The following is a 19,862-nucleotide window of genomic DNA, read 5'->3' as shown; positions in this document are numbered from 1 at the left end:
TTATCTCTCCTTTTAAGGGGACTTGGCCCTTTATTTAAACAATTTAAACTCCCCTACATCCAAGGATACTTTGTACCAAGTTTGGTTAAAATTGGCCCAGTGGTTCTTGAGAAGAAGTTGAAAATTTGAAAAGTTTACAGACGGACGGACGACAGACAACGGGTGATCAGAAAAGCTCACTTGAGCTTTCAGCTCAGGTGAGCTAAAAACTGAGTGATCAATATCTCCCTGTGTCTAGTTTGACCCACAACCTTTGACCTTATGACTTCAAAACCAATAGGAGTCATTTACTCTTTACGAAGAACAAATGTACCAAGTTTGACGTCTGTTAAGCAAATGGTTCTCAAGATATTGAATAGACAATATCTTCGTATATCTAGAATAGTTTGATCCTAGACCTTGTGACCTCAAAATCAATAGTGGTCATCTACTTTTCAGGGGGAACTAGTAGCTGCATTTCATTTCCAGAATTTTTTTAAAAATATTGAACTTTTCATTTCCGACATTTTGTAGCTTTCATTTCCAACATTTTAAAGTTTTCATCTCTGACATTTATCAAATAGTACATTTAGAATAAAACATTGATAACCAATTAATAAGTTTTGCTTAGCTTTTAAAGAAACAAATGAAGATTTAATACCATGGAGCACATGTAAGGTTGTGAACTTTCACTCATCTCCTTAACTTTTAACTCAATTTGATGCTGTATATAGATGCAGTGTATTGCAATATTCTTATTCAGAAAATGTGCTTTAAAAAAAGTAATATTCACATGTATATCCTGTTAAAATTCTATTTCCACCTATATTAGTTAACATTAAATTGTCTGAAAGATATCCTCCGAATATTTTGGAAATGTACCAGTAAAAAAAATTAATGTCGGAAATGAAAATGAAAAATTTCGGAAATGAAAGCAAAAAATGTCAGAAATGCAATGCAAAATTCTGGAAATAGAATGCAGCGGTACTAGTGTACCAAGTTTGATGTCAGTCAAGCAAAGGATTCTCAAGAGCAGATAACATTTGGTCTACCAACACACTGACCAACAGGTGCAAAGCAATATAACCCGTTTTTCAAGTGGGGATATAAAAATAAAGGTATTGCTTGATGATTCAAGTGTAACATAATATCTACACTATGTATGTTTAATTATTTATATATTCAATGCTTTTGAGTAATATTAAATTGATGCTTATTTTTATGCACTATTTTTTCTTTAAGCTCATTTCAGATATATGTACTGCTCTGAACGATAAAAATTGTATAGTGTGCCAAACAAGATCGAAATAATGATTTATGAACCATCACAAATAAACAAATTAAAAAAAAAAAAAGCATTCATCCAGTAATATTTGACCTATTAAAGAAGTTGTTTGAAAATAATTACAAGGCAATTATTAAGAAACTTTCTTCTCCTTAACAGAATCATTGATTGAATCGATTCAAACTATTGCCTAAAATTGGCAATAAAACATTGCAATTTCTTCTATGTTAAATTTATGTCAAAACTATATCCATAACCTAAAATGTTCATTTAAGTGCATGACATCTAAAAATCTGAGTGAAAAGATTAATTTTACATCTGCTTCCATTAGTTGGATTAGGCTCAGTACATACATTATTTACAACTAAAAATGTTCCTCTGTTTGTGAGAATTACTGTCATGTACTGCAAGTTTGTCTCTTCTCTTCCTGGAAATAACAGGATCCAGTGATACAACCAGGCTGATCATAAAGTTATGCTTCTATATTTGTACCATATGCAGTCAACAGGATCAAATTATGTTATTTGTTATTTTAATCTATTATTAATTCATACCAGTCAAATAGGTAAACAACAACAACAACAACAAACATTTACTTTATAGCTAATTTTTAAGCCTATCAAAATATTAAAGACTTCATTTTCTCCTGTGAGTCATTTTAAAATTCGCCAACTGTTGTGAAAATCTATAGTCCTGACTATCAAAAAAAAATTTACCACAATGAGTATGTAGAAAAACTTTACAATGCATCAGAATCAACCATAAACCCATTTGTCAGTTATTAAAGCAACAGATACGAGGAACATATTGATGTGTGATCTGTAAAACAGCTTTCAGCAGAAATGACTTACAGATGGAGACAGACGGACTACAGACAAAATGTGATCAGAAAAGCTCACTTGAGCCTTCGGCTCAGGTGAGCTAAAAAGGGAACAATATTAAGCTTATATTTAGAATGTAATGATAGCATCAATACATCTGATCATCTACTAGTCAGGAGCAAACACTATACTTAAAGTTTGATCTTTATTAGACCTCATTATCATTAGGAGTATTACCAGTTCTCAAGATATTGAGTGGTCATTATTTTTCTATGTCCAGTTTGACCCTTGACCTTACAAGCAATAGAAGTCATCTACTCCTTAAATTAAGAAACTAATCCACCAAGTTTGATGTCTGTAAAGTAAAGGGTTTTCAAAAAACTGAGTGATCAATATCTCCCTGTGTCTAGTTTGACCCACAACCTTTGACCTTATGACTTCAAAACCAACAGGAGTCATTTACTCTTTACGAAGAACAAATGTACCAAGTTTGACGTCTGTCAAGCAAATGGTTCTCAAGATATTGAATAGACAATATCTTCGTATATCTAGAATAGTTTGATCCTAGACCTTGTGACCTCAAAATCAATAGTGGTCATCTACTTTTCAGGGGGAACTTAAGTAGCTGCATTTCATTTCCAGAATTTTTTAAAAAATATTGAACTTTTCATTTCCGACATTTTGTAGTTTTCATTTCCAACATTTTAAAGTTTTCATCTCTGACATTTATCAAATAGTACATTTAGAATAAATCATTGATATCCAATTAATAAGTTTTGCTTAGCTTTTAAAGAAACAAATGAAGATTTAATACCATGGAGCACATGTAAGGTTGTGAACTTTCACTCATCTCCTTTACTTTTAACTCAATTTGATGCTGTATTTAGATGCAGTGTATTGTAATATTCTTATTCAGAAAATGTGCTTTAAAAAAAGTAATATTCACATGTATATCCTGTTAAAATTCTATTTCCACCTATATCAGTTAACATTAAATTGTCTGAAAGATATCCTCCAAATATTTAGGAAATGTACCAGTAAAAAAAAAATTAATGTCGGAAATGAAAATGAAAAATGTCGGAAATGAAAGCAAAAAATGTCAGAAATGCAATGCAAAATTCTGGAAATAGAATGCAGCGGTACTAGTGTACCAAGTTTGATGTCAGTCAAGCAAAGGATTCTCAAGAGCAGATAACATTTGGTCTACCAACACACTGACCAACAGGTGCAAAGCAATATACCCCGTTTTTCAAGTGGGGATATAAAAATAAAGGTATATTGTTTGATGATTCAAGTGTAATGTAACATCTAAACTATGTATGTTTAATTATTTATATATTCAATGCTTTTGAGTAATATTAAATTGGTGCTTATATTTATTTATGCACCATTTATTCTTTAAACTCATTTCAGATATATGTACTGCTCTGAATGAGAAAAATTGTGTAGTGTGCCAAACAAGATCGAAATAATGATTTATGAACCATCACAAATAAACAAATTAAAAAAAAAGCATTCATCCAGTAATATTTGACCTATTAAAGAAGTTGTTTGAAAATAATTACAAGGCAATTATTAAGAAACTTTCTTCTCCTTAACAGAATCATTTTGATTGAATCAATTCAAACTATTGCCTAAAAATGGCAATAAAACATTGCAATTTCTTCTATGTTAAATTTATGTCAAAACTATATCCATAAATAACCTAAAATGTTCATTTAAGTGCATGACATCTAAAAATCTGAATGAAAAGATTAATTTTACATCTGCTTCCATTAGTTGCATTAGGCTCAGTACATACATTATTTACAACTAAAAATGTTCCTCTGTTTGTGAGAATTACTGTCATGTACTGCAAGTTTGTCTCTTCTCTTCCTGGAAATAACAGGATCCAGTGATACAACCAGGCTGATCATAAAGTTATGTTTCTATATTTGTACCATATGCAGTCAACAGGATCAAATTATGTTATTTGTTATTTTAATCTTTTATTAATTCATACCAGTCAAATAGGTAAACAACAACAACAACAACAAACATTTACTTTATAGCTAATTTTTAAGCCTATCAAAACATTAAAGACTTCATTTTCTCCTGTGAGTCATTTTAAAATTTGCCAACTGTTGTGAAAATCTATAGTCCTGACTATCAAAAAAAAATTACCACATTGAGTATGTAGAAAAACTTTACATTATGCATCAGAATCAACCATAAACCCATTTGTCAGTTATTAAAGCAACAGATACGAGGAACATATTGATGTGTGATCTGTAAAACAGCTTTCAGCAGAAATGACAGGGATGAGCAATTTTGAGTTGTTACATCTGACAAGTTAATACATTTTAAAACTACAGGCAATGAAAATTGCTTCCCTATAAGCCTGAATTCATTATATAGGTGTGTTCCCTGTAACCGTTTTACTGTACATGTACCATTTCTGGTTTTACAATCTTTAATAAATATCGTTTATTATTAATTACTAGTACCATATTTTCAAGTTATCTGACATTTTTATCGTACATTACAAGTTCCTCATGTTCTTCGTACACCCTCATGCATCCTCAACTGCAAATGAATTAAATTTTGACAGATTAGCTTAAATTGTTTAAAAGGGCAATCTAAATTTTAATAACAAAAACTAATTTTTTTAAAATGTGTAAAGGTTTGGACCGTTGATATTGACTTAGATAGCTCAGTAGTTAGAGCACCTGACTAGTGATGCAGGGGTCCTGGGTTCTATTCCCAGGTCTAGCCATACAATTTCTCCTTTTCCTGTTACATAATTTGGTGCCATTGACCACCCTGGACTTGCAGGTAAAAGTCTTGCCAGGGGCATATAGAACTTAGGTTGGGTCTTCGAGGGCAAAGACAATTTAAGGAGAAAGTAATGTAATGGTTTGGGCCATGGATATCGGCCTGGGTAGCTCAGTGTTTTGAACACCTGACTAGTAATGCAGGGGTCCCGAGTTCAATTACAAGTCCAGCCATATATTTTCCCCTCTACTGTTACATAATTTGGTGCTTTTGAGCACCCCTGGACTTGCAGGTGAAAGTCCTGTCAAGTGCCTATAGAACTTGGGTTATGTCTTTGAGGGAAAGAGAATTTAAGGAAGAAGGAATGTAATGGTTACAGCAATGGATATCTGCCTAGATGGTTCAGTGATTAGAGCACCTGACTAGTGTTTTGGCCGGGGGTCTTGGGCTTGATTCCAGGTCCAGCTATACATTTCCTCCTTTTCCTGTTACATAATTTGGGTGCTGTTGACCAACCCTGGATTTGCACGTGAAATTCCTGCAAGGGGCTAAAAGAACTTGGGTTGTGTCATTGAGGGTGAAAACAATTTAAGGAGGGAGGAATGTAATGGTTTGGGCCATGAATATCGGCCTGGATAGCTGATAGAGTTGGTAGTTGGTAGAGTGCCTGACTAGTGATGCAGAGGTCCTGGGTTCAATTCCTTTTCTGCTACACAGTTTACAATTCATTTAATAAGCCCTCATTGATATTTTTTCCCTACACCATCATCAAACAATGTGTATAAACAATCTGATAATTTTGCATTAACATATATTTTTTGCAGTCTTATCAATTGCTATAGACTGATTTTTGGGAATTTATAAAAACTGTGCAATGTAAAAAGTACAATTTAGCACTTACATTATGTATAATCACATTTTCGGCCCTAATACATAATTTATGTACATTATTTTACCATTGAATACTGATTTTATTTACCAGTAAATCTATTCTGACAACCAGTTTATTATTGTGACATCTCATTACATCATTGTGACATCACCAACATGTTTTTTCTAAAACGTTTTACAAAACCACTCAAGAGTTAAAAAGTATAAATGTACATACATAAGGGAAACAGGTGTGGGATGTCATATCTGTGTTAATAAAATTTTGCTGAATTTAGAACAAGGCACATGGGAACTTCAATCAAAAGCATCATAACAAGGATGTATATACTAAGTATAGTATATAGTACATACATTCTTGATCATATGAAAATATACTTAAATATTTCACTTTCAAAAAAGTTTATGTGGGAGTAATTATGCATAAATTATGTTATTTGAATAAATACTTTACTTAAATGATACTTGAAAATTACTAGTAAATTGTATCTAGTATGTGCTTTTGAACTTTGATTTGTAAAACTGGGTTAGATATGTAGGATGAAAGAATGCAAAAAAAAAAATCAATCAATCAATTTTACATCCAAATAGTCATTCAATTTTATTACGGTAAACAAAAAATATATAATATTGAAGGCCAGGTATATTCCCATACATTTGGCCCAAACATAAAATTGGTTTACTATTGCACATAACTGTAACAGTTTCTCAAAGCACTGATGATTCACTGGTCCCACAGAAATCTTGAGAATAGAAAATTTACTTATCACCTGCTGTAAAATCAAATATTTTTATGGGGTCAAATTTTGAGGTTTGGGGGAAAAAATTTGATTCATGGAGATTTGATTTTGTAGTTGGAGAAGTGTAGAATTGTTATATCATTGAAATTTTACATTTCGTGGAGGACATGGATTTATGGGACTCTTAAAAACAACAAAAATTAAACCTCCATGAAATCAGTGATTTTCACAGTATACTGTAAATTTCCAGTATCCCTGTATGTATCTGAGATTTAAGTTTGAAAATGCAAATGAAAAAAATCTTTTTGAAATAAAAAAAAAAATTAATACTGCCAATGCCAGAATACATGATACCAATTTCTTTGCATATTTCTAAACATTTTGAATCCTGCTTCAACACTATTAATGTCATGCACATAAAAGTGCACAGGTTATTTCTTCCCCTTGGTTAACACCATTTTGCTGTATTTTCATAGTATTTGATTCAAAATTTATTTTCTGAGAGATCGGATTCTGGAATGTTAATTTTTATCACTTCAATTGAGTCAGTTCTCTGCAGGTGTGTCTTCTGTTTGCACATTTTCCTGTGGTCCTGGAAAAAAGTCCTTGGTGCTGAAAATTTCAGGGGGGTTGAAAACTGCCTTTTTGTCTGATTTTGAAACTGTTTTTTTCTGTGAAGAAAGAGTTAGATATAATTTACCCAATGGCATTCATGCATTATTAAATCAAAAAAATGTTAACTTACAACATGAAATCAATATAAAATTCTTTACATCAGGTCCTCAATATTTCTGCAAATATTATCTTTAAATACCAGAGATTTGCAGTATTTTTTTAAAACTCCTACACTCTGACTCAATGTTGATATTGTATTTACTGACATTCATGTATTAATAAAACACAAAAATATCAATTTCACAAAATGAATAAGGATTTTTGTTTACTTAAAGCCCTAAATATATTTTTGCAAATCATTTCTTTAAAAAAAAAATTGTTGTTGTTTGTTTGGTTGGTTAGATTTTTTTCCCCAATTCCTATTACTCACTGGTCCAACAAAGGAAGAAAGCATCTTCTTCAGACCACTTAGGGATCCCATTTCATCCTCTGCTTTGTTAACACACTCCTCTAGCACACTTACATTGGTTTTCACCATTCCCACAAAGGCCTGTAATGTTAACATAAACCTATAAATGGCATGATATTTTTAGGGACGTGACTTAGTGGGTATAAATACAAGTATAAAAATATGAAGAGCAGCTCTGAAATTAAACATTCATACAAATGACTTAATATTAGGATGTTTGACTAAGGGTAGATAACTTTCACAGTGCAAAAATCAATGTCCACATTAAATTTATGAGAGTTTTGGGTCCTATTTTTATTTTCCTGTCATATTCAATATACTGGTATGCATGATTTATTAACCCCTTTTCCAAATTAGCATAATTAATGCTTTGTAAACTGTTTGGCAGCCTCACACAGCATAAAATTAGGGAAAAAAATGACAATAATAATTAAATATGTTTATTTCATTCTGTATTCTATTATGTTACCTCTAATTTGTCAATTTTCTCAAATATTTCTTGCATCTGTGTACATTTTGTCTGTATTCTAGGTAGTGTTTCTGTTAAACATAGATTAGTATCTGCTCTAATCTGAAAAAAAAAGAACACTTTTAGAGGCTAAAAAGTATATACTAGAAAATTTAAATGAAGAAAAGAAGAAGGAAATAACAGACTAAAAGACCAATTCAAATTTTTTTCTCCTTCATTAATTAGATTATTTCTAAGGTGGATAAGATTTGATTTGTTTAAACTGGCTTAAAAAGTCTTTATGGTAGATTATAGATTTGCATACCATCAAAACCACCAAAAAGGATTACATTTCAATATCTGTAATTTTCTGATGAAAAGATCTATTGATTTTAGGGATGTCAACAAATATTCGAACATTCGAATATTCATTTGATGAGTTGATATTCGAATATGATTTTAAGATTCAAATATTCGGTGTTTTTCAGATTTCATAAAAAGTACTGTGATTAATAAATTCTGATTAGAACAGTGCTGGAATTATCCCTGTTTAATTTACTAGCGATTTCGATCACCCGATTTCTTTCACTACTTTCTTATCTTATAAATCTACTAAATTATTTTGTTTTGAGTAAGATTTTAAAGAATTATACAATAATGCTTTATGTATAATATGAATTGTACTTTCATAGATTTTATTAGTTAAATACGATCGGATCTAGAATCGAAGACAACAAAATGAAAACCTTCTTAGAATGTCTAAAAGACGTGAAGAGTATATACTTATCAAAATAAATTTAATTTATAATTGAATGACTGTCCGATAGAATTAGTCTGTATTAAATATTGTAAAGGGCTCAACTTCAGAATAAACGTGTAAATTACTAGATTATCTCGGGTTGTACATAATACTGAATTTTATATTCATTATCAGGAGATTAGTTAATAATATTACCTAGGGAAATTGTCTATGGAAAAATTTGTTTATATAAAACATTGTATCAAAGATTATAATCACATCTCTTATTAGGCTGATAATTGTAATTAATTACACGTATTGACATCTGAACAGTATATGACTTTCCTTTGGTAAGACAACTGGTTCCTCAGTTGGAGCTACTATAAATACACATGTATCATTTATTAAAATTATATTTTTTACATTTTAATCAATTATTTATTTCAAACATTGAAAAATATCGAATGGAATTCCTTATTGTACACCTACAGAAGTCTTCTTACAATTTACTTCCAACTTCCTACGCTAAACCTTTCATGAGAGTAGGATGATGTATATTTAAAATAAACCAGATTTTATTTATTTTATTGAATATTCGAATACTTTCATTGAATATTTGAATATGAATTATTGACAAAATTGACATCCCTACTTGATTTCTGATCAATTATATTACCATATCAACTAAACCACAGAATTCCTCTAGCTTTGTGAGCATTCCTTCTATATTCTCATTGAATTTTTCTTTCTGAAAAATAATATTCATACATAATCAGAAGGAAACTGACACTGTGCACATGCAATTTTGCCAACATGTTTACCGGTTTAATGAGCTATAGCACTGATTTAATAATTCTAATCTCTTAATGAACCAGTTGACAAGTATTATGGTTTCTGTTTTATATCTGTAAACCTTTCTTCTTATAAAAATTTAGTTAGATGCAAATAACATCCTATTAACTATAAATGTAATTTTATGTACAGCCATGAATTCTTTCTGGTAAAAGCAGTATTGTTGCAGATTGTATTGTGTCATTTTTCACCGGTCGAAGTTACCCACTGACTCCAAATTCATGCAGGGGTAACTCTGGCCAATATCTGTTCAGCTGATTTGCATATTAATTGTAAAAACTTAATATTTTAAAATAAACATGTACAAATAGTTGCAAAAAACAAATTTGATTAATGTCACGTCAGGGATAATCATTGATTAACTTTCTATACAGATATTGTCAAAAGTGATAATTTCTCTTAATAGCTAATACCCCGGTAAACACTCATTCATAATTTTTTTGGTGATAAAGTTTCTTCTTGGATATCATTATATTCCAGTAAGCAACTTACTTGGAAATAAAATCATTATCAACACATTAAAAATGCAGTTTGTTTTCTGCATGAAATAAATGTACGTACACAATAATCATGATAATAGGTTATAAACAAAACATTTTAAGAATCATGATCGGTCGAAATTAACCAGGTGGTCCAGATTACAACAACCTACCCTAAAGGCATTGCTACGCAAGGAGATAATTACGCAAAATCTTTCTAATCCCATATTTTTTGGGTAAATTACCCCCACGTGTTAATTTTCATGATTACAGTAGCAGAGATTTTAAAGGTGCTTAGACACAGATTTGAAGTTAATATTTACTCAAATTTTCTGTATAATTTCATGACTTATATGTTGCTATAGCATTTCATACGAAAATTTGAAAAAAATCTTATTTTATCTGGAAGTTATTGAAACTTCGAATTTCTGGACGCGTTTGATAGACACATCCTTGCACTTTCACACATTTTAACTTCATACCTATTACTTTAGAAAAGTAGCAATTTTGTTGTTTATTAATGAAAAATATTAAAACTATAAAGCAGAAATTTCACAGTAGAAATGTAGAAAGCAAATTCCTCTCACCAGTATTGTCAGTCCGTGCTCAGTGGTGTGTGCAGAGTTTAACAATTGAACACACCCGGTGAAACGTAAACATTAACAACAACAGAACTCGTGCCCTGTTTATAAAAACAGTTTACGTTTCACGGGTGTATTCAATTTGTTAAACTCTGTACACAACTACACAACACTGAGCACGGGCTGACAATTCTTAAGTGAGTGGGTTTTGCTTTCGCACATTTTTACTCTGAATTTTCTGGATTATAGATGTAGTATTATTCATTAATACACAATAAAATTGCTACTTTTCTTAAGTATTAAGGATAAAGTTAAAAATGTGAAAGTGCAAGGATGTGTTAATCAAACGCCTCCCAAAATTCGTAGTTTCAATAATTTCCAGATTAAATAAGTTTTTTATTTTATTTTCGTGTGAAATGCTATAGCAACATATTAGTTGTGAAATTATACAGAAAATTTGAGTAAATATTAACTTCAAATCTGTGTCTAATTAAGCACCTTTAAACCCTGCCTTCAAAAATACCTGGTCTGTGTACCCCTGTCAATCAAGTACATTATGATCCATCATTGGATGCTAGAACTTGATTAACATTTACTTACTAGTCCCTGTGTATACCCTGTACACCTTGTTTGGCACTCATGGCTACCTTCAACAGTTCAAATTAACTTTTAATCCTTTGATATTTACCGCACATGGTATACAGAAACTGTATTACTATGAAAATTTTTAGCATATCATATCATTCAATAGCACATAGGTACTTACTACTTAGATACATGTATTTATAATAATTATTCATAAACATCCAGTCTATACTTTTTCCCCAAAAACGTAATTTTCAAAGTGCCCCTCCCCCTTATAAGAAAGGAAAATAACAAGGAAATGTCTATTGTAATGTACCTCTTTGGCAGAGTCAAACTGAGTGTAATTGACATAATCAGTTGCAAGATCTTCAATAAAGTTATCAGGTGTTTTTTCTTGGGATTCGGGGCTGCTTTCTGTCTCTGAAGCAAGATTAGTGTCTTCTTCCATGACTGCTGACAAACATATACTTTATGTACCTCCTACCTCACAAGAGTGTCAAAAAAGAAAGACAACTCTTGCTCTTGTTCCACATAAATTTTACGGGCTTTTAAAAGTCAAAATAAAATATATATTTTATATTTTCTTTAACATGTCATTAAAACCTTAAAGACCAATTGGTATTTTCCATCTTTTCAGCTGCCATACATATATAGATAATATTTCAATATTTTGCATGTCATTGAAAGCAATTTCACAGTCTATATCAGATACTGCTGAATTATTAGTTTGTATCTTACATAGTAAAAGCAGACTGAGTAGAACCAATTTATATTATTCGTTAGGTCATCTTAAAAAAAAAGTGTTCGTTTGCCCTCGCCCGACCGATTAAAATTGACCAGATTTGAAACTTTTTTACCTCCAGGAAACAGAGTATTTTTTATTCATTCTGAAATTTTTCCACCCCATTATTAATTATTCTAACTTCATATTCGCAAGTTTTTCTTAAGGTTTTGCCAAAGGTCAACATGTTCAAAAATTTATTTTTTAATTACAAAATAGCTTCAAAACTATGTGGTTTATAAAGTTAAAACTTTTACAGATTATAAATATATCATTGATTAACAGATAGAAAGTATCACTTGATAACAAATACTTAAAAAAAATATTTTATCGAGAAAAGTTCTTTAAAAAAAAAATATGCATATATTTTTAAAAAATACACCTAATTAATTCCGTACTTTTAGTGAAAGCCATCACTGAAGAAACAATATATGTTTATCAATGAAGGGCAAGTTGGACTTTGATAACCTCTGGGAAGTTGTTTTCCCTGTTTATTTTGTCCAAATGTTAAGATTTGAAACCTAAAGTTCATTGCAAATAACGGATTTTATAGGGGTCTTGTCTTAGTTATACAGGTCATGCTTTCAATAACAGCCTTTCAGAGACCATTCACGTCCAACTTAATGCCCTTCATTGATAAACATATAATTATTATTTCTGCAATGATGGTTTTCACTAAAAGTACAGAATTAAGCAAGTGCATTTTTTTTTTAAAATATGCCAATTTTTTTTGAAATTTTTTCTCAAAAATTTTTTTTTTTAAAGTTTGTTTTAAAATGATACTTTCTATCTGTTAATCAATGATATATTTATAAACTGTAAAAGTTTTAACTTTATACCTCACATAGTTTTGGAGCTATTGTAAAAATAAATTTTTGGACATCTTGACCTTTGGCAAAACCTTAATAAAAATTTCCCACTACCTACCTACCCATGCATTTTTTTTTTATATCCTGAGTCAGGATAGGACATGAAAACATTTTTTTTAAAAGATGGCCTTAATTACAATGATAATTCCTAGCTGAATGTGTATCTGTAATTATTTTAGCGGGATATTTTGGTGTTTTTGGTGCAATCCTTTGTTTGTTATAAGAATATAATTCTAGATTAAATTGCCACAAATAGTTCATGTGATGTTCACATACATTTAAAAGTTTTGGACATGGATTAAATACTCATTCATTACCAACAATAAAATAAGTCATTATTTTGAAATTTTACTATACACTGACTGACATTAAACACATTTATAGCCCTTTAAAATATAACTATCCTTCTATATTACTGTAAGTTGTTGTATTATACACAGAGTCCTTCACAAGACAGCTAATTTGAGCCAAGTCCTGAATGGTTGCACTTTGGGTAACCTCTGCCTCGTTAGCAGCAATCTGGATAAGATTGGCCGGTACACCTGAACCCTGAATGTTTAACAGAACCGAACCAGGATCCCCCTCCTGTTGAAGTTGAATATCACTGGAGTTTAGGAGTACTCCTTGATTTTCTGTGAAATAAACTGCAGGTGCTGTTGCCTCCTTCTTCTCTTCTTTTTTCATAGGTAAAGGATCCACAGTGACTATATTCTGATCCTGCAGCTGTACTGTGCTACTGTTGGAAGGAGGGGGGAGGTGGAAGGTAATCATGTGAGTAGTAACTTGTCCGGAATTCTGAACAGGAGTCATGTGACTATCGGCTCCCTGGACAGAGGGTTCCTGAGAAATGGCATTCATGGCACAAGAGATCAGCTGTGTGATGTCTTGAGTTACAAGTCCTTCTCTCATCAGCCGCTGAAGGTCCTCCTCCCTTATGCTTCGCTCCCCTGATTCTGACATCTCCACATGCATCTGGATTTGATTACCTGGATTTTCTACATTGCCCCCAACAAAAACAGGTGCCTGCTCCCCAGCATTGACTATCTCTATATGTGGAACAGACTGGCTGATATTCTGAATTCTAGGCGCAAATGTAATGTTTTCAGGTTTCTTCTTCACTGAGGTAGTTGGGATGAGTCCATTTTTATGATCACGCACATGATCTAAGTACTTTTGTTCATTTACTGACTTGTATGTACAAAACTCACAGCAGAAGATTCCATGAGCACCAAAATGTTTGTTCTTCATGTGAGTCTTGAAGCAGATGGCCTGTATACAGGAATAGGGACAGTGGGGACACTTGTATGGCTTCTGTCCTGTGTGGCGCATCTTGTGGCGCCTCAGAGAGTTGTGGTCTATGGAGGCATAGTTGCAGACATCACACCTATAAATCAGGAAAATAGAGAAACATTCTTCATTCTGATACCAAGGAAATTGAAATTGTCAATAGATTTTTACCCACAGTAAACATGATTGAAAAATTCAACAAAATACTGGGTCCTTTTCATTACAATTATATAAAAAAAAAAAAACAGACAAAAAATAAGATCCTTCAAAACCTCATCTGAATTCATCTAAATGGAATACTTCTGGCCTCATTCTGGTGCACTTACTTGAATGGTTTTTCCTGAGTGTGAGTCCTCATGTGTAGTTCCAGCTGAGCCTTTCTGGCCGTGGTGTACTCACACACCGTACATGAGAAGGGCTTGTGGTTCCCATGCACCACCTGAAGGTGGACCTGTAGACATTTTTTGCTCACAAATTTGCGACTACAGATTTCACATTCTTGCTCACTGTACCTGGTGACATAGAAAATGAAGACAGATGCATTATTAAGGCTGTGCATTTCAGTGATAATTAATACTGTAGATCACCGAATTTTCGCTACAATTTATTTTCGCAAGATAGTTATACGTTATTTATAGCCAGACAAAATTTTCACGAATTCTGGTTATTATTAAACGATATCTTTTAGAGTAAAATTTTAAGTACAGACAGTTTTGTGTAATTAAGTGAAATAAAAGTTCTTTGAATAAAAAGTGATTTACAGCACATGTACATGTAAATAATTTATGAAATTATTAATCCTGATTATATGGTGGTGTGATAATAATGATTCAATATAATAATTAATTTTTCATCATTCTTTCTTTGGGAATTTTTTTTTTATATACCATTTGTCACTGTTTTTATTGTCACTATGCACCATCTGATGGTTTCTCATCTGCGCCAGTTGTCGAAAGTGCTTTCCACACGTATCACAAGAGTATGGCTTGTCTTTACTGTGTATTTCCTGGTGGACCTTCAATCGGCTAGCCGTATCAATTTTATAGTCACATTGATCACAGGTTAACAAGTCTGTGTCTATCTGATGGACTTTCCACAAGTGCAGACGTACCAGACGCCATCTGCTCTGTTGTTGCTGGCACTCGGGACACATGAAAACCTCTGGCTTATCTGTGTGACATTTCAGGTGAATTTCTAATGCTGCCTTGGTCAGGAATCTGGCATTACACCCCGTTTTTCCACATTTATTTTGGTAACTTGGGGCATGTTTTGGTTGCCTGGGTGTGTGTTCACTTTTATTAGAATCACTCATTCTCGTCTTTCCAAGGTAATAGTCATTCTTCAGTGCCTTGGGAGGACAAATTTTACCACGAGTACGACTGCCCTTACTGATGTATTGGGTCTCTGACTCAATGGTCCATTCTACGTCGGAATCATTCAAATCTGTTGCTTTCACCTCCTCAGATTCACTTTGGATGCATTTTTGATTCTTTCTCCGTGAAGTGGTCTCAACTTGAGTCCCCACGCTCACTTTTCCATCTTCAACTGTGACGTTATGTTCTTTATACATATGATCTTGACATTCTTCCATGCTGGTGAATCCAGTGTTACACTGACCGCAGAGGAACAACTCTTTTGTGATTGGCTCTGTACCTGTTGTGGATGTCCCTGTTTCAACAGTGATGAAGTTCTCAGTAGAATCTAACACTTCTAGTCCCTGAACGTTGTTCTTCATGACAACTGACTGAGCCATATTTTCAATGTTTCCATTTTCTAGAGATAATTCCACAATCTTGCCATCTATGTCAAAGGTTAATTTGTTACTTGTTTCATTAACAAAGTTTGCATCTTCTGCAGGATTTTCACTGTTTAAGATCTCAGTATTTTGCTGGTCAGCTTCAGTGATGTCTAGCCTGGTTTCTATGTTTTCTGCATCTATTTCATTCAGAATTCTACTAGTGGGTGCTTTTTCCTGGCTTTCAAGCTGGGCATCTTGGGAAATCACCATGACATTTGCCACTGTCCCGCAGCCAAGAGCATCTGGTGTTCCTGTATCTGAATTCTGAAATACAAAGTGATACTGTCAGCAATTGATAAGTGATACTGTCAGCAATTGATAAGTGATACTGTCAGCAATTGATAAGTGATACTGTCAACAATTGATAAAATCTTTTTTGAAAAAATGTCAATTTTCCCTTTAATCATAATGTTTTCCTAGCAACATATTTATGAAGCATTCACAGGTAGAGTTCTGGATGGGTGTGATCTATATTTTTTTCCTAGAGAGAAAGTCTAGCACTTCAGTAAGTTAAAATGACATGCACATACAAAATTGTGAAATTTAAATTTAATTGTTCACTTTTATGCTGTCTTTGCTGTGAACCCAAAGCCTTCCCTACCAAGTGGTTATACAAAGTTGGAGGAGGCTACTTTGCAGGTTTAATTAGAGAGAATCATACAACAAACTCCCGATAACCCTAATAAAGGTATATCTCCAACAATGTACACACACGGAAAAAGAGATAGGTATGGCTACCTAATTCAATAATCCCTGAAAATTAAAGATCTGTCTCATACAGGTAAATAGATAAATATGACCTGCCACCTTTCTATATTTCCCACGAAGAATCTCCAACTATGTTGTTCTGTGATCCTCTCTAATAATCTATCGTTTGAGACCTTCTTTTTGAGTGTTTTTTTTATAAGTGGTTGTGTAAATTGCTCAATTTCTCTGTATTACTGCATGTTCCTCTGCACGTTTATTGAAATTTTGTAATCATGTGTACCTCTCTACTTACCTGAGTAGATTGTGGGGGATCCTTTGCAGGGGTTGATGAGAGATGGTCTTGCTGGACATGGCAAGCCATATCTTTTACAGTCTGACATGTGTGACTACAAAATTTACAATGGTAGGTAGTGACAACCTCCATATAATCTCCCAGATTGACTTCAGTACCCTCCATCATCTACCACGCAGAGTCTTTTCAGATGAGGAAAAACCTTCAGGATAAAAATATGCATTGCATTAAATGGTGCTTATGGAATATGTGTAATGGTTTGGGTTTAGGATACCAGACTGGGTAATCAGTGGTTAGAGCACCTGACTAGCGATGCAGGGGTCTGGGTTTCATTCCCAGACAGCCATACATTTTCTCCTTTCATAATTTGTTGCTGTTGACCACCCCCTGGACTTGCAGGTGAAAAGCTTTCCTGCAAGGGCAATAATTTAAGAACTTAGGTTGTGTCTTTGAGGCTGAAGACAATTTAAGGAGAGGAATGTAATAGTTTGGGTTGTCAAATTGTGCGTATCAGCCGTGGTAGCTCAGTGGCTAGTTGCGAGCACCTGACTAGTGAGGCAGGGGTTCCGGATTTGATTTCCGGTCCAGCCATACATTTTCTCCTTATCCTATTACATATAATATAGTTAAGGTGCACCTGTGTGGTATTAACATCACACTAAATACAAACATAGACTGAAAATGAACCAGATTTTTTTATATTAATCATCATTACGTCTAGGCACTCCTGTTCCTGCCTAAATTTTATGTATTTATCCATTATTTCTATATATTTTTTTTAAGGAGACACATTTTCCTTATTGAAATTCGGTTCCCTTTATAAAGGAGAATGCAGTCATCATTATTTTCCTTTAACAAAAAATTGGCAAACTTTTGTCTAAATTTTTTCCATAATTTTTTTTAGAGTATTGTCCAGAATATACAGAAAAAGGTCAATCTAAAATTCAACAGTAAATGTTTATCAAAATCATTTTTATTCTAAATTGACTCTAAGTTCAATGCTTTTAAGTAAAAGTATCCCAAAATTCAATAAATGAATATTTACTTCAATAAAATTTTTTTAAAAAAAAAAACATACATATAATAATGTGGTGAAATTACACGTGGAACTATTTCACTAGGCACCGGTTTTTATTCTCTAAACAATAGAAATATATATTTCCTGTAAAGTTTTACCTGGGATACCTTTACAAAGATTCTAGTTATTTATCATATCTCTCGCATCTTTGTGTGTTGTACAACCAACATAGTTAATGAAAAAATAAACAGTTCAAATCCAGAAAAAACACGTTTGATTCTGGGATACACTGTACAAAGGTGAAGGTCATATCAACAACAATTTCATTGGTTAAACATTTGACTACGTCAGGTCTGCTCTAGTCCGAGCCCGAAGATATTATGAAGCACAGAGAAAAATATTCAAAACAAAATTATCTACTTTCCCTAATTTCAACCAAACAATCCATAATAATGACAATTTGTTAAAATCATTGATGAAAATCAGGTGTAAAAGGGTTCTTAAAATATTATCTTCATTTTTATGTCAAATATCTGATATTAGAAAGAATATTCTAGCTATAAATGAGTAACTACATTGTTATGAATCACGTAGTATCTGATGAGTACACTACATTATTTGCTACACCAATTGTTTGTATTCTAGTTGTGTTCTACTGTATTATTATACTTATTAATGTGTTCTGTATGGGCCTTTACCAATTACTGTAATTGTATTTGTGCCAATAAAATATTTGTATTTGTATTATAAAAAGATAAAATTGTCATTTTTGATTTATTTTTTTTTTTTATAGAGCAACAATTGTCAAACCAAAATTAAAAAAGGAAATAGCCTAAAATTCCACACAAAATAAAGAGAAAAAAACTTGCCCCCCCCCCCCAAATCAGGGACCTATATAAATATGAATGTCATCGACAGTTCCAACTTTCAGTGATGTAACATCTTATCTAGCAAAGGGTTTCTGATACGCTACTCTCCTCATAAACTTATGAGGAGAGTAGCGTATCAGAAACCCTTGGCTAGCGAAGATGGTGATGTAATGCCTACTTCCTGTTACATGTACCTGCACTCATAAGTGTCAAAATTATTATGCTGTATATTTTTTGCTTGACATACATTTTATTATATTATTATTATTGACATATTTTATCTTTTTATTTTTGCATTTTTCTCTAAAATTTCGCGTCTAATATTTCGATCTTTCCTATTAATTACACGCGGTTCTCGAATATTTTATCCATAGAATAAAATGCTTATTATATCTATCTGACTCTTCTTGACATGTAGTATTTAATATTTATTTCATGAATTGATTAACAGCAAATTTTAACAGTTTAAGCTTTACTTAAAGTGTCTTAATTATTTGCAAGTTGTAACCAAAAAAAAATATCATGCATTTAACGTCGATGTCGGTCTCTCATTTTCATTCAAAAGGAAAAAAATATAATATAACCTCTACTGCAATTTGTTCAGCAATCAAAATGTATTTTTCATGCGTTATAGGTATATTATCATGATAAAAACCTTATGATCTACATTTTTCGTTTTGTTAAAAATCCATTCCTCCTGACGAATTCAAAACGAGGCAGCCGCTCAAATTTGAAGATCGGAAAACGCAGAAGTATAAACATGGCTTTACATTATCACAACGATACAGATTAATTGGTCAATAAAATGGTAAGAGTGTTGCTATCGGAATTATTACACTTAAATCGTAAGTGTTAGTTTAATTGCACGCTTAGGAATGCTAAAAATAGTTCATTTGAATTTGTTTATCAGTGGAAAAAAATGAAGACAAGACCGGGATATTTGAAATATGATCGCATATGCCAGGATAGTGAGAACAGTATTAATGATTTGTAGTGATGAACTCT

At 32.4% G+C, this 19,862-nt stretch overlaps 2 protein-coding genes across 2 annotated transcripts; both read right to left on the bottom strand.

Annotated features, from left to right (window-relative positions):
- Positions 1-6,200: 6,200 nt before the first annotated feature.
- Positions 6,201-11,705, bottom strand: LOC133205644 (biogenesis of lysosome-related organelles complex 1 subunit 4-like). The gene is made up of 5 exons (XM_061341490.1): positions 11,552-11,705; positions 9,415-9,486; positions 8,021-8,122; positions 7,513-7,632; positions 6,201-7,138 (listed from the first exon to the last, which is right to left on the bottom strand). Exons 1-5 carry the CDS (start codon positions 11,681-11,683, stop codon positions 7,013-7,015), a joined length of 552 nt encoding a protein of 183 aa, XP_061197474.1. The 5' UTR covers positions 11,684-11,705; the 3' UTR covers positions 6,201-7,012.
- Positions 11,706-13,220: 1,515 nt separating this feature from the next.
- Positions 13,221-18,279, bottom strand: LOC133206171 (zinc finger protein 484-like). The gene is made up of 5 exons (XM_061342102.1): positions 18,147-18,279; positions 16,971-17,172; positions 15,060-16,234; positions 14,499-14,684; positions 13,221-14,269 (listed from the first exon to the last, which is right to left on the bottom strand). The coding sequence occupies exons 2-5, from the start codon at positions 17,136-17,138 to the stop codon at positions 13,285-13,287; spliced, it is 2,514 nt and encodes an 837-aa protein (XP_061198086.1). The 5' UTR covers positions 17,139-17,172; positions 18,147-18,279; the 3' UTR covers positions 13,221-13,284.
- Positions 18,280-19,862: the final 1,583 nt, after the last annotated feature.

The sequence above is a fragment of the Saccostrea echinata genome, unplaced genomic scaffold, assembly GCF_033153115.1.
Source record: "Saccostrea echinata isolate AGI-Se365-2 ecotype Australia unplaced genomic scaffold, CSIRO_AGI_Sech_v1 ptg000054l, whole genome shotgun sequence".
Taxonomy (NCBI): domain Eukaryota; kingdom Metazoa; phylum Mollusca; class Bivalvia; order Ostreida; family Ostreidae; genus Saccostrea; species Saccostrea echinata.
The sequence above is the reverse complement of the archived record's forward strand: the minus strand, read 5'-3'. Positions and strand labels throughout refer to the sequence as shown.

Bases quoted from the DNA above. Each gene is read 5' to 3' on its own strand.
- LOC133205644 (XM_061341490.1), bottom strand. From the start codon at position 11,683: ATGGAAGAAGACACTAATCTTGCTTCAGAGACAGAAAGCAGCCCCGAA. The intron at 8,123-9,414 runs GTAATATAATTG...TTTTTTTTTCAG, and splicing joins TCTGTGGTTTAGTTGATATG to ATTAGAGCAGATACTAATCT. The intron at 7,139-7,512 runs GTGAGTAATAGG...CTTTCTTCACAG, and splicing joins TTTCTTCCTTTGTTGGACCA to AAAAAAACAGTTTCAAAATC.
- LOC133206171 (XM_061342102.1), bottom strand. From the start codon at position 17,138: ATGATGGAGGGTACTGAAGTCAATCTGGGAGATTATATGGAGGTTGTC. The intron at 16,235-16,970 runs GTAAGTAGAGAG...TTTGTATTTCAG, and splicing joins ATCCCCCACAATCTACTCAG to AATTCAGATACAGGAACACC. The intron at 14,270-14,498 runs GTAAGTGCACCA...CCTGATTTATAG, and splicing joins ACTCAGGAAAAACCATTCAA to GTGTGATGTCTGCAACTATG.